Here is a 13,501-nt window from a genome sequence, read left to right on the forward strand (position 1 = left end):
CTTGAGCACATTACGCATCTGGTACACATTGAAGGCAGTTTGACAGCAACCCGCTACGTCTCACAAGTTGTGAGCCTGTTGTTCTGCACTTGTTTCAAGTCGCACGATCAACCAGTAACAGCCCGACTGGATTTGACATCCTTCCCTGGCATGTAGTCTTTCCAGATCTAAAACCCATCAAGCACCTGGGAAATTTCATTGAACGAGAAATGAACAGAGGACCTTTGCCGCAAACCATTGATGTTCTGCCTACAGCAGTGGAAGCCGCTTGGCTAAGGTGACTTTGAGAAACCTTTAATGGACTTAGTGATAGAATAGCTCGCCGGATTAAAGCCTTTATGAACCCGAGGAGGACACTTTAGACACTGAATAAATTGGTTAGTTTTTAATCATTTTCGTCTGTTTTTTAATCATTTGCATATCAACATACACACACACACACACCTCCATTATCCTTCCTGTAATATTCATGACGCTACGCACATTCTTTCATGGTGTTGCAATTTCATTTTTGACGAGTATATTTTTCTAAATGTGAGGGTAAGGACTAATTGACTACATATAAAATGAAGATTCTCTAACTTTTTAAAAATATGCTCACTCCCTCAAATTACATAAACTATAATTCTTTGCATAATAAATACTGGGTCACGATGAATGTGGATATCTTCTATGTTGGAACATTGAAAAAAAGATTAGTTAATTACTTTTGCAGCCAAATAGTATCTTTATGGAATTTCATTATTTTTACTAAAATTAAAATTACAAGTATTAGCGAAAAAAGTAGTCACTAAGTTGGCGGTTTTTATAGAGAAATTTTGCAATAAGACCTCAATATTCCAAACACAACAAAAAAAGCTCATTCCTATACCGAAATTCATGAATACTATGGAATCTTTCAGACTACTTGGCTCTCAGGAATAAAAGCTCAAGAAATTTAACAGATAATATTTATTTGCAATCTGCCTGCATTTAACTGTAAAGCATCGAAACTGCCCATATTGTTGTTGAGAATGATTTTGTTCTGTGCTTAAAAATGTGCGCTCGTTGTGAAGCCGCCGTAACCACTATAGTATTACTACGTTATTTGGAGTAATTTTTCTCATCTCAATATGCAAGTAGTTGGGTTAGTTAATAAATTTATCATTGTACAAAATAAACCATCCATACTTTCATGAACTTTTCTCCCCTCCACACAAAAACAATCCTATTGTGCTCAGGCCAAATCATACCACAAAATGTCATAATTACTATTAAATTTTGAATGGATACGTTTATCTTACTCATCCTGTGTCCACTTCCAACAGCTCAGTACATCGTGGGTACTCCATCCCCCGACTCAGTCTGCAACTTCACTGTCTTCAGCGACAATAAGCGAGAGGGTGAGTTCCGCTCCCCTACCTACCCTGGCGTGTACCCCAAGAACCTGCACTGCCAATACCGATTCCTGGGCAGGAAAGGACAAAGAGTCAGACTCGAGTTTATGGACTTTGACCTAGTCTTTGGTGGCGCTCAGTAAGTATCATTGAACCAAGGCTTCAAACCGCAAATTTGTATTTCCGGTTATTGCTCCGGTTCAACTAAAAAATATATATCGGTCCAGATCATGTTTTCGTACCTCCAAAAAATAACGGTTTTCGTTTAAGTTCTGGATGAATCATTTTATTTAATGTGTATTCTTATTTAAACTAAAAATATAATTCTGTCGTGAAAGTAGTAATGTACAATGGTGATAGTTGTATGGTGTAAGTTAAATTAGAAAATATTGATAACTTGATTACAGAAACAAAATGACCGAATATTTATCGAACCGAAATGTATTATTTCGGGTTAATTCCCGTTTTTGGATTCTAACAAAATAGCGTTTTTATTTGAGCAATCACGATTGCTTATTGCTTTCATTTGACTGTTTTTGGCGTGCTATCATTTTTCCCACCGGCGCGGCGCCACCCTCTGCCAGCACCACCCGTCGCGGCGGCCGGCCTCACGATGCTGCTCCTCTAGCGAAAACCGTCTCCAGGTTGCGTCCATATCCTACACACACACGCAGACATACACGCACCAACACACACGCACACACAAACACATACACACACATTCACACACGCATGCATACAGACACCTACAAATACACACAACTGCCCACACATTCATGCCTGCACACAGACACAAACACATATGCTTACACACACACACACATACACCGCCCCCACGCACACAAACACTCATACACACAGCTACCCACACACTCATGACTGCACACAGACACAAACACACATGCCTACACACATACACATACCCCCCCCCACACACACACACAAACACACACTCGTGATTGCGAAAAACATAATTTGAATTCAAGATGACAAAATTCAAATTAATTTTTCTTTTTTTTTTTTTTCAGTTTTCGGTTTTTTGTTTAGTTCTGGTTCAAAGCCTTGCTTTAAACACATAATATGGATAAAGTATTTGTGAGAATTTTATTAAATGCTGCTTTAAATTTTAGTCGATTCTAACCCCGATGGCCATTTACATTATCTTAAAAAATCTTTATGATTCTTCTTATGTATTTGGAAGAGTATTCCTTGGAAAACGTTCAGGAAAGCTAAGGCATCTTTTATTCCTCTATTTTTAAGTCAAGAAAGATAGGGACTCGGGCAACAAAAAGCTCAAGCGTTAAGTTAGCAGTGTGACAAACTAAGGACGAGCAGAAATAGTGGCAAAAACATTTGAGATGGAAGAAAGTGGATGGCATCGATGAACATGAAAAATCACCGAGATTGCCTTACAATATGAACAACTAGAGCAAGAGTTCTCTAGGTTAGACTTTCACTGAAGTAAGGAATGGTTTTTCTGCACTGATATGTAGAACTATGATCAGAGTGATTTTTTTTTTTCTGAGAATTAGTCATTGAAAAAAGTTAAGGCATATACCCAGCGGCGTACCTAGCATGGGTGACACCCAAGGCGGTAATTTGGAGTGTTATCACCCACAAACGCAAAAAAAAAAAAAAAAACAACGAATTAAAATGCTATGTAAACATGAAAACATGAAATTCATGCACTTTTCGAAAACAACTACATTAGTATTGTAACGAAATTTTAAATGGGTTAATGTACAGAGACAAATAAAAGTGGGGGTCCGTGGGTTTTCCTCCGGAAAATTTTCAAATTTGTAGTTTGAAAAATGCATTTTGGCGTCATATTTTTAAAAAACTTGCGATTCCACTTTGGGTGCCCCCCCTACCAGCTGGGTGACACCGGGGGCAGACTATCTCTCCCCCCCGTAGTGACATCACTGCATATACTGCTGCATGTTTTCTGATTTCTTGTTATTCTCCAGCTGCCCCTTCGACTACGTGAAAGTTTACGATGGCTCCTCCTCGAAAGCTCCCCTCATCGGCACCCACTGCGGCCAGCAGCGGAACCTGGTCATCTACTCTTCGGCGGAAAACGTTTCGGTTCAGTTCATCACACTACAGAGAACGGCCGAGAGCGAAAACAGAGGATTCTCGGGATTCTTCGAATTCAGCAACAGATTCGTCAGTCTCGGTGAGTGAACAAATATTCGATTGGGATTAATTCGATAAGATTCCTCAGCGAATTTCAACTCTCATGTGTTTTTGATCAAAACCCACTTATCATACATAATTATGATTAGATGATTTGTGATTAGTACGTTTCGGTCGGATTACCTATCAAAATATGGCCGGAAGTAGGGGGAACTCGGGCGTAATAGCGCTTGTACTTAGATACGTTAAAAGTCAAATTCTAACCTAAATGTTTTTTAAAATGACACTATGTTATTGTGGTTCTCTTCAACCGTTAATTTAATGTCATACTCAATTTCCTGATGGACATGCGCTTTTAATCACATGCATTAAAAATTCTTAAAATAGTATGTTTGTTGTAGAGATGTGACGTTCATGAACGAACGATTCAAAAAGAACGAACCATTAAAATGAACAGATCCGTTCGTTCACTTAAAAATGAACTAACGTTCTCTTGAACGGTGAGCAGTTTGGAACATTGTATTGATGCACTTGGGATAAAATCTTTTTTTTTTAATTACATTCAGTTTCAAATTTTTAAATCACAATCGATCTCAAATTTCCTTTTTCTCAGCGCAGTGCAATATATTTATTTCGAACCTTTCTACTTTCTGCTTTTTATTCATCATTTTTCTTTAACAGTTGCAGTTCATTTGCAATTTTCCAATGAATCCAATTGTAATGTTTTGTCCAACTTGTTTGGGAAACTAATAAAATGTTTGGGCTACTAACAAAATGCCCACTTCCTGTCCCGCAACTGAGTGATTCCATACCAACTCAACCAAAATAAAAAAAAGTTGGTTGCATGACCGACTCGGATTTTCTTTAAATTTGGTACACAGATTGATGATATAGAGGCATGAAAAAGTCCAAATTTTTAGGTTCCTGCTCCACTTATTTTTTGAGATACAGGTAATTGAAGTTTGTCCACCCGCTCAAAATGACAAGAAAGTGATGTCATTTAATTTTTTTTTCTTAAAAATTCTACTCATGTATTATGGAAGTGTTTGGTATCTATGAAAATTAGTCACTCCAGGCATTCAGGAAAAAAATGTTACAATGTTTAAAATGAAAACGGTTAAGGTACCGTAATCTTAGAAGTTACTACCACAAAAATTTGATTCGCTGAAATTGAGACATTGATTCCAAAAAAAGGGAAACAAAACCATTTTTTTTTCTCACTTTCTGGTAGTCTACTGGTGTTCCCTATGAATAACTACACAATAAATTATTTGGGTTTCACACTCCTTCTTGGAAATATTTAAGCTGAAAGACAACCCATAAGTCAAAAAAAAAAATGCAATTTTGACCATTTTGGCAGCCGTACTAAATATAATAAAGTACTAAATATTTTTTTTAAAAATCAGTTTAAGAAAAGGAATTATAAATATTTATCTCACAAGCAATATAAGTTGAATTTAGCATAATATTGAAAATTGATACAAACATAATTTTATTTAGCTGCAAGCATAAGTTCCTGTATTTTTTTCTTCCCTACAGCAGATACTTTAATCTGATTAGATATGTTTGCAGACACAATAGATACCGAAAGCTTAGATTTTCTAATCGGAATAAATGTATGGTATTCTCTTGTAGCCTCAATTGTTGCGGCAAAAGCTGTCTTTCAGAAAGCAATTCTCTTGTGTTTGCTACATGTTCTTCAGATGCGAAGAAAAATTTGATCATTTTAAAATTGCCTTATTCAAATACACAAGTGACGACAAGCAACAGGCTCTGGGCACAGCTAGGCTAGTCTTTGTCCATTTATCAATCCCAAATGAAGATTAAGAACCTTTCCTAAAACTGCTCACCCAGTTGTATCCAACAGCTGCTTCTAGTAAACTATACCAAATGCGTAAAGCACTGTTGAAGTGGTAAATTTTAAGCCGCTACAGGAACTGAACGATGAACATTTTAACTAAAGTGAAATTTAAAATTTTACAAAAGTAGACATGCTTTATTGTAGCATATTTCCTTCCAAAACCATAAGCCTTAATAGTCTGAAATTAATGATTTTTTTTTTATTTCTTTCCTTAATGCTTTACAAAGTTTTCTTTATTTCTAAATCTTATTTGTGCTTTCTGAAAAAGTAGCTTTTGCCGCAACAGTTGAGGGTAAAAGAGAATACCATAAATTTATTCCGATTAGTAAATCTGCTTTTGGTATCTGTTGTGGCTGCAAACATATCTAATCAGATTAAAGTATCTGCTGTTGGGAAGAAAAAAATACAGGAACTTAAGCTTGCAGCTAAATAAAATTATTTATGTATCAATTTTCAATATTATGCTAAATTCAACTTATACTTCTTGTGAGATGAATATTTATAATTCCTTTTTTTAAAACTGATTTTAAAAAAAATTATTTAGTACTTTATAATTATTATATTTAAAAAAATATTATAATACTTTCTAATATATTTTTAAATGCAGTAATATGTTACTTTTTTTGAATTTTTCCAGATATAGTACAATTAATAAATGCGTTATTTTTCTTTCCTATTATTGTAAAGTGTGAGGGGACGAACACAAGCATATAGTATTACAAGGAAAACATACATATGCTATCAGCGGGATATATTTTTATGCAGAAAATAACCAAAAGTAAACTCTTTTCCTGTGAATAGCTAACATATCAGTAGCTTACTTAAAAAAAAATAAATAAGTCCCTAGTGCTCTCCCTTTAGGAGAAAAACGGCTGCCAAAATGGTCAAAATTGCGTTTTTTTTTACTTATGGGTTGTCTTTCAGCTTAAATATTTCCAAGAAGGAGTGTGAAACCCAAATTATTTATTGTGTAGTTATTTATAGGGAACACCAGTAGACTACCAGAAAGTGGTCAAACAACAAAACCATTGGTTTTGTTTCCCTTTTTTTGGAATCAATGTCTCAATTTCAGCGAAATCGGCAAATTCAAATTTTTGTGGTAGTAACTTCTAAGAGTACTGTACCTTAACCGTTTTCATTTTAAACATTGTAATATTTTTTTCCTGAATGCCTGGAGTGACTAATTTTCATAGATACCAAACACTTCCATAATGCATGAGTAGAATTTTTAGAAAAAAAAATTAAATGACATCACTTTCTTGGCATTTTGAGCGGGTGGACAAACTTTAAGGACCAGTATCTCAAAAAATAAGTGGAGCAGGAACCTAAAAATTTGGAATTTTCCATGCCTCCATATCATCAATCTGTGTACTAAATTTAAAGAAAATCCGAGTCGGTCATGCAACCCCCATTGGTTGAGTTGGTATGGAATCACTCAACTGCTAAAATCCTTTACACGCTTTCTGTCGCCTAAACTATTTCTAAAAATACCTTTTATCACTTTTCTGGTCATCCTTTTGTTTTCTATAACATCTCTATCAACTACCATCTATATTGATTTGGCTTTATTTTTAACTTACTTGACGACATCCAAGTCGTTTATTTTTCATTCAATTATCCAGAGATTTTATACAAGATTATTGCTATCTATTTTTTTTCCCCATTTAAAAAAGTGTTGCGGTTTTTTTTCCTGTTCTCATCGGTATTGTGGAATAATTTTGAAGTTCACTAATATTTAGGTGAATCTTTTTCAAAATTAAGTTATCTGGTAGTCTGGCTGAGCTACCGATGTATTTTTTGTTAATTTTTTTCATTATACATGGTCTATTGGTAATACTAAATATATAGTATATATACATTGCTGTAGCTGGAAAAATTAAATAACTAATGCTGAAAAGGAACCTGTCATTTTTGGAATGGAAAACATGTCTACCATTCTGCAGCTGAAAAATATCTCACGAAATGAACTATAATTGCTTTTTGCATCGAAACCCTAATAAAGTTTTTGATTCATTTTTCTGATACTTTACGATAGTGTTTTAGTATCTTTCCTTCAAAGAAAATTACTGATCTAGTGAAACATATCGAATGTACTTGAGTATGTCGTGCAGAGAGATCACCTGCAACTTTTTTAAATGAATGAAGTCGTTCAAATGAACGAGTTAAATGAACGAATCAAAAGAATGAACGATCCACTGATGAACGGATCATTAAAAAGAACGACATAGCCCATCTCTAGTTGTTGATGCTATGCCGTAAACGGTGCCTATGTCAAAAGAACTATTAATAGTAAAGCGGCATAACAAAAACATTTAGGCTGATTGTGCAATTCGAGGTAAAAACAATTTCGCTTTAGATTCTTGTTTTGGGACCTTTGAAGAACGTTTTTAGACACGGAAGCTTTCGCTGCGAGGCTTGTGTAATATGGTAACAAGCGCGTGAAATTTGGTTCGATGTTTCCACCTAATTATGTAGTGCCCACCAAAGCCCCTTGTCACCCTTCTATTCATTAAAGATTCGTCGTCTTTTAAGATAGCAGCACCCTTGCTGCTATCTTTATAGACGTGGTGTCTAGGTATAGTAAATCAGATATGCGCTATTAAATGAGACTGCTCACAGTGCCACCTGGTGGAAAACTGCAGAGTTAGCTTTCGTATCTTGAAAACGCAACAAGATAGCTGTTAAAGCGCCACCTATGTTTAGTTAAAAACCTCTGGCTGCAACCAATTCAGGGAGTTTAAGGTCAGAGCGGCTGAAAGAATGCTGCTCTCAAGTGTATGAAATTAAACATAATAAAAAGTTATACAGTCCACTTTTGTTGTAGTTCAATGGTTGTGTTGTGTTGCGTTGCAGAGTAGAGCCAACCGCAAGAAACCAGCTAATAGAAAAAGATAATCTTACCTAGAGGTAAGAACAATAGCGGAGAAAAAATGAACTACAAAGTAGTAGATGGTTATCGATTTAGAAAGGAAAAACACGTCATTGACATGGATGAGAAAAATAGAACTGTTAAAACGTGCACTTGGTTTTCATAAATCCCACGTCCAAAATGAATGTCATAAAGGGACACTTTAAAATATAAAAAGCTGTTTTAGTGTTTTCAACAATGTCTAACATTTAAGAAATTTTGGTAGGAGAGACCGGGTATAGTTGATACAAGGTTAAGTTGATTCAACGGCTTTGGATTTCACGTGCGTATGAGCCTGGAACGTAGTTTATGCAGAAGCGATCGACTTAAACTGAGTCAACAGCGAGGGATCCCGTCTTTTTACTTCTTTTTACGAAGTAAAGGAAGTATTGCATTCGCGAAAAAATTTTGACCCAAAAATAGGCCTTAATTTCCATTTTGCTCGAGCCTGAATAAATGCTGAGTTTTTTTTTTTTTTTTTCAACCCAACCACCCGTGGATGTATGCCTAAGAAGGCATAGACACCCAAAACATCCAATTTGACGATCCCCGAATTAATTACAACGAGTTTTCTCGTGACTTCTGTATTTACGTACGTATGTACGTATGTACATGTGCGTAAGTATCTCGCCTAACTCAAAAACGGTATGTGCTAGAAAGTTGAAATTTTATACGTAGACGCCTAGTTGGGTCTAGTGCACCTCCTTTTTTGGTTGCATTCAGATGTTCTTAAAGGGACCTTTTACACCTTTTTGGGGGGAAATCATTGTTAAAAGTAATGCAAACTCAAGTGGTGTTATAATTTGGCAAACACTTGGCGACATATCAACAAGCTTTTAGTCTCCAATTTTTTTCGCCAACTTAGCGACAAATTTGATGAGTTTTTTTTTTTTTTTTTTTTGAGCAATCACGATTGCTTATTGTTCTCACTTGACAGTCCTTGATGTTCCGGTTCCTTTTTCAGCTTGGACCAGGCCTGCAGCACCACCGTCCACCGGCGGCGGCGCAGCTGGTCCTGAGCACTGTCCCCCGGAATCCACTTTTGCTGGGCGGTGGCGTCCATGTCCTACACACGCATGCTCATACACAGTCGCCTACGCGCGCATGCCTTTACACACATACACACGCCTACGTGCACACGTAAGCCTACACACACACGCACACAACTATATACACGTAAGCACCCAGGAGGAGGGACATGCTTGGGCGGGGGAGCCATTTCTAGAAACAATAACTCTAACCAGTAGAGTCTTGTCGCAACTCGTGATTGCGAAAAACATAATTTGAATTCAAAGTTTCGGAATTCAAATTAGAGTTTTTTTTTTTTTTTAATTTGGTTTCATTTTGGCCACTATGGGCGATATTTAGAGAGTTAACCGTTGAATCACATTAAAATGTCCAATATTGGGAAAATTAATCTGTATAAAATGATTTTTTGCTTCAGTTCGCAACAAACTTTGGGGAAAAATATTTAAATTGTTTCTTTGCTTACTCCAAGGCCTTTACTATGATCATTTAATTGGCGTGAAAGGAAGTCATGTGATGCACACATCAGCCTTTTTTTTTTTTATCATGTAGAACTTTATGTAAAAACAATTGTTTATTTTTCATTTATTTCTTTTTTAACCAACCATTTGTCAAGCAAGAAAAGAAGGAGGAATGGAATGAAATAATTGTTGAACTAAGTATTAGTTTTTAATTAAGAAGTTCAAGTTAATGACATCAAATATAAGCATGTTTCATAGTGGTGCTGAAAAAAGTTATTACAAATGTTTGTAATTTAAAAATATGTTCGTAAATGTAATTTTTAATTGCTTTTTCTTTTAGATTTCATCGGTAAAAACGATGGAGAACATATTCGTGGAACAGGTATGTTTTACATGAGAAACACGATAGTTTTTTTAAACCCTCAACATATTCTCATAAATGGAACATAAATGATATACTTCATTCCAACTGAATACGCGATATCTAAATAGAACTTTGAAATTGCACTATTTTTTACGTGTATTAAAAAATAATGAAAACATATTAAAACTTAAGCTTTAAAATTTGCTAAATCAATCGTGAAATTTAATTACATTATTTTGGCAAATGCCGTCAGAAATAAAAGTAATTTATGTTATAAATTATTTATATTTTTTGACAAAGGAATCCGATATATATTAATAAATCACAGGCAAAACTTAGGCAGAAATTAAAACTTGTATATTTCAAAACAGTTTTTTAATTTATCTTTTTTGAATTTGGTTTTTAAATTAAAAAAAAGAAAGCCATGTCTTTCTTCTGTTCAAATGTATTTTAAACATGTTAGTTCTCTTATGTGAAGGCAGGAAGTGGGGGAGGGGACGCTTTTTGGAGTCAAAGAAAGTAAAAGTTATAAAAAAGCGTCACAGATATATTTTTACATTATTTTTGCCAATAATATTTTTACTCTAAACGATTTTTCAATATTTTGGCAGAGACAAAAATCGAAAACACATAAGCAAATTATTTACCGTACTTCAATTTTTGGCATTGTTTTGATTTAAAGACGAAAACATGTTTGTTTTTTTTTTATTTTTTTTTTTTTTTGAGAAAGTTTGTTTAAATATTTTCATCAACATCCGAAGACAGAAAAGAAACTCAAAAGTTCATACAAAATCAAATATTTTTCCTTGTCTTCTTGTTAGTAACGGTAAAATCGAAGTCAAACGCGCTTTTTTTTTTTTTTTTTTTTTTTGAGATTTTATATTTTGGTATAAAAAATTGAAGAATTCGCATCTTTCTAACAGCAAAAAAAAAGCTCATATTTATAACAAAGAAAAGACATCTTAAATTTATTTTACATTACATTGTGAGAGAAAAAAATAAAATATATGTTTTTCCTTTAATATAAAAACTATTTTTATAAGTTTAGTCACACTAAAGTGTATGAAATAAAATAAGTAGTTTGCGATTTCATGATTACAGCGCTCAAAAACTGCAGTTGGTCTTAATATCATTACATTTAGGTTAATTCTATGACCAATAAAAATTAAATTAAAAGATTATGAGAAAGAGAAATAGTCATTACAAATGAAGTCAAGACCTTTTTTGTGGAAAAATGTATATTAAAAAGTTTGGGTATACTTCTTTTATTTTTATTTTCTTTAGAATGTGATCAGAAGATTTTAAGCAAGAAAGAATCTGAAGGAAATGTCTATTCACCAAACTATCCGTACCCTTACCACCAGAATACGGTGTGCAAATACTACATTTACGGACTGCAAGACAATCAGGATTTGGAAAGAGTGAGACTTGTGTTTGAGAAGTTTGAAATTCGCAGCAAGGATCCTGAGTGAGTATGAATACATGTGTCAGTAACTGGAGGTGTAGGGAAAAATGCTTGATGAAACATTTTGTACAATATACTTTTTCCCATGCATATGCTCACAGATACACTAAATTTGCATCCAAGCACGCTCATAACAAAATCTTCAATAAAATCTCAATTATTATTTTAACAAAAAATCGTCAATCTGATAATTATGGCAACTTTACATACAATCTGTTAATTATGAAAACTTCACAAAATGTGGTTGGTAGAAGAAAGATACTAATTTACCCTCACATGTAAAATTACTTAATCTATTATTAAATGTCTCAAAAGAAAATTATAAAAGTGTCCAACAGATGACATTTCATATAAATTCATTTTTTCAAAGAACACGAAGAGTAATTGTTACTTTTTCTTTCTTTCTTTTCTTGCAAAGTTACTGTTTATAAAAAAAATGCTCAACTTGTTGACCGGAAATTCGCCAACAAAATCTGTAGCAGAAGGGATCATTTTGTAACTGTTTTTTTATTTCATCTTTGAATAATCCGCCGAATGAATACCGTTTATTCCAATGCCGTTGTAGATACGAGTCACGTGATCCTTTGCAAAAATAATCATGCCACCTTGCTTGTAATTTAAATTTTTTTGGAAGTTCAGTACTATCTTTTGACTTATAAATTTTAAATATTGTGAAGAACTTAGCCATCTTCGGAACTTTGGCATACGAAATTAAGCCGTATCTACAATGATATTCTAACAGAGGTAAACTTTCTTCAACAATGTTTTTCCCTATTAATTATCCAAAAGTGTATAAAAAATAGCTCAACACATTTGAAAAAAATCGATCTTTCAGTAGATCCAAATTTCACATTTGTCATTCGTCTTGACCTTCAACAAAATCAATTGCTTCACTTCCGTTTCTCATTTGCATCTTTGTGCATCGCCACACCCTGTATTAAAATGAGGTGTCCTCATCACTCAAAGTGTGAGATTAATCAAAATTTTGATATCACATTTTCAATAACGAATCATTTATTTCTGAGATTTGCAATAAGTCTTTAATTTTAATATCTATAAGTCGGAATTTTAAGATTATAATGTAAATTAATCATTCAAATTTCTCTCAACAGATGTTCCGACGGTGGTTTCTTGAGGATATATGTTCAAGGACAAGAAGAGCGTCAAGCTTTAGACGAATTTGACTTGAGCCTTTGTGGAACGATTGTGCCAAAGCCAGTTCTATCCGACGGACCACGTCTCGCCATGGTCTTCAGCAGTGGCGCTACAACGGGAAAAGGCTTTAAAGCCAGATATATATTTGAAACTGGTATGCTAGACACAATAAATTCATCTTTCAAACTAGCTTGAAATGTCTAATAATAGAGTTCACTATTAATAAAATATTAGAAATTGAAGGTATTGTTCTAAGCGTTACTGATTGTGGCAGGGCACATTACTTTAATATTGGTCAAGGATTAGCTCTTATATAAAAGGCGATCAAGAAAAGCGGGTAAAGTAATCTGCTAACCGGACCATCCTATTAAATGTTTTAGCAAAATTTATTTGTTTTATGAATTATTATAGCAAGTGTACAGCTTAAAAATGTTTTTGAATTGATAACTTAAACCAAGAAAAGTCCCCAAAACTTGGATCATTTTCAAAGTTTGTAAAATTTCAACCGTTCACTATTCACGATTCTGTGCTTGCTTAGGTTTAACCTCAAAATTAATTTGTTAAAATGATTAACAATTAACTTTGCAATGGTATTGCTGCTATTAATTTCTGTTTTTGGAAAAGATAAAAAAGCCTGTCCCACCAATTAGCAACCAACTACCTACCCTGTCAAGAAAGAACAAGTATAATAAAAGCACGACAAAAAAGAAATTGAACGAAAAATCTTAGTTTATCATGCTTTAGCTTTA

General features: G+C 34.1%; 1 protein-coding gene across 1 annotated transcript in view; it reads left to right on the top strand.

Annotated features, from left to right (window-relative positions):
* LOC129217461 (cubilin-like) overlaps positions 1 to 13,501 on the top strand; it is a 43,833-nt gene that overhangs the window by 15,435 nt on the left and 14,897 nt on the right. The window contains exons 3-7 of the mRNA XM_054851762.1: positions 1,308 to 1,515; positions 3,344 to 3,552; positions 10,109 to 10,150; positions 11,417 to 11,600; positions 12,710 to 12,906. Of these exons, the coding sequence (XP_054707737.1) occupies positions 1,308 to 1,515; positions 3,344 to 3,552; positions 10,109 to 10,150; positions 11,417 to 11,600; positions 12,710 to 12,906 (840 nt within the window). The remainder of the gene's footprint in view (positions 1 to 1,307; positions 1,516 to 3,343; positions 3,553 to 10,108; positions 10,151 to 11,416; positions 11,601 to 12,709; positions 12,907 to 13,501) is intronic.

Source organism: Uloborus diversus, chromosome 2, assembly GCF_026930045.1.
Source record: "Uloborus diversus isolate 005 chromosome 2, Udiv.v.3.1, whole genome shotgun sequence".
Lineage (NCBI taxonomy): Eukaryota > Metazoa > Arthropoda > Arachnida > Araneae > Uloboridae > Uloborus > Uloborus diversus.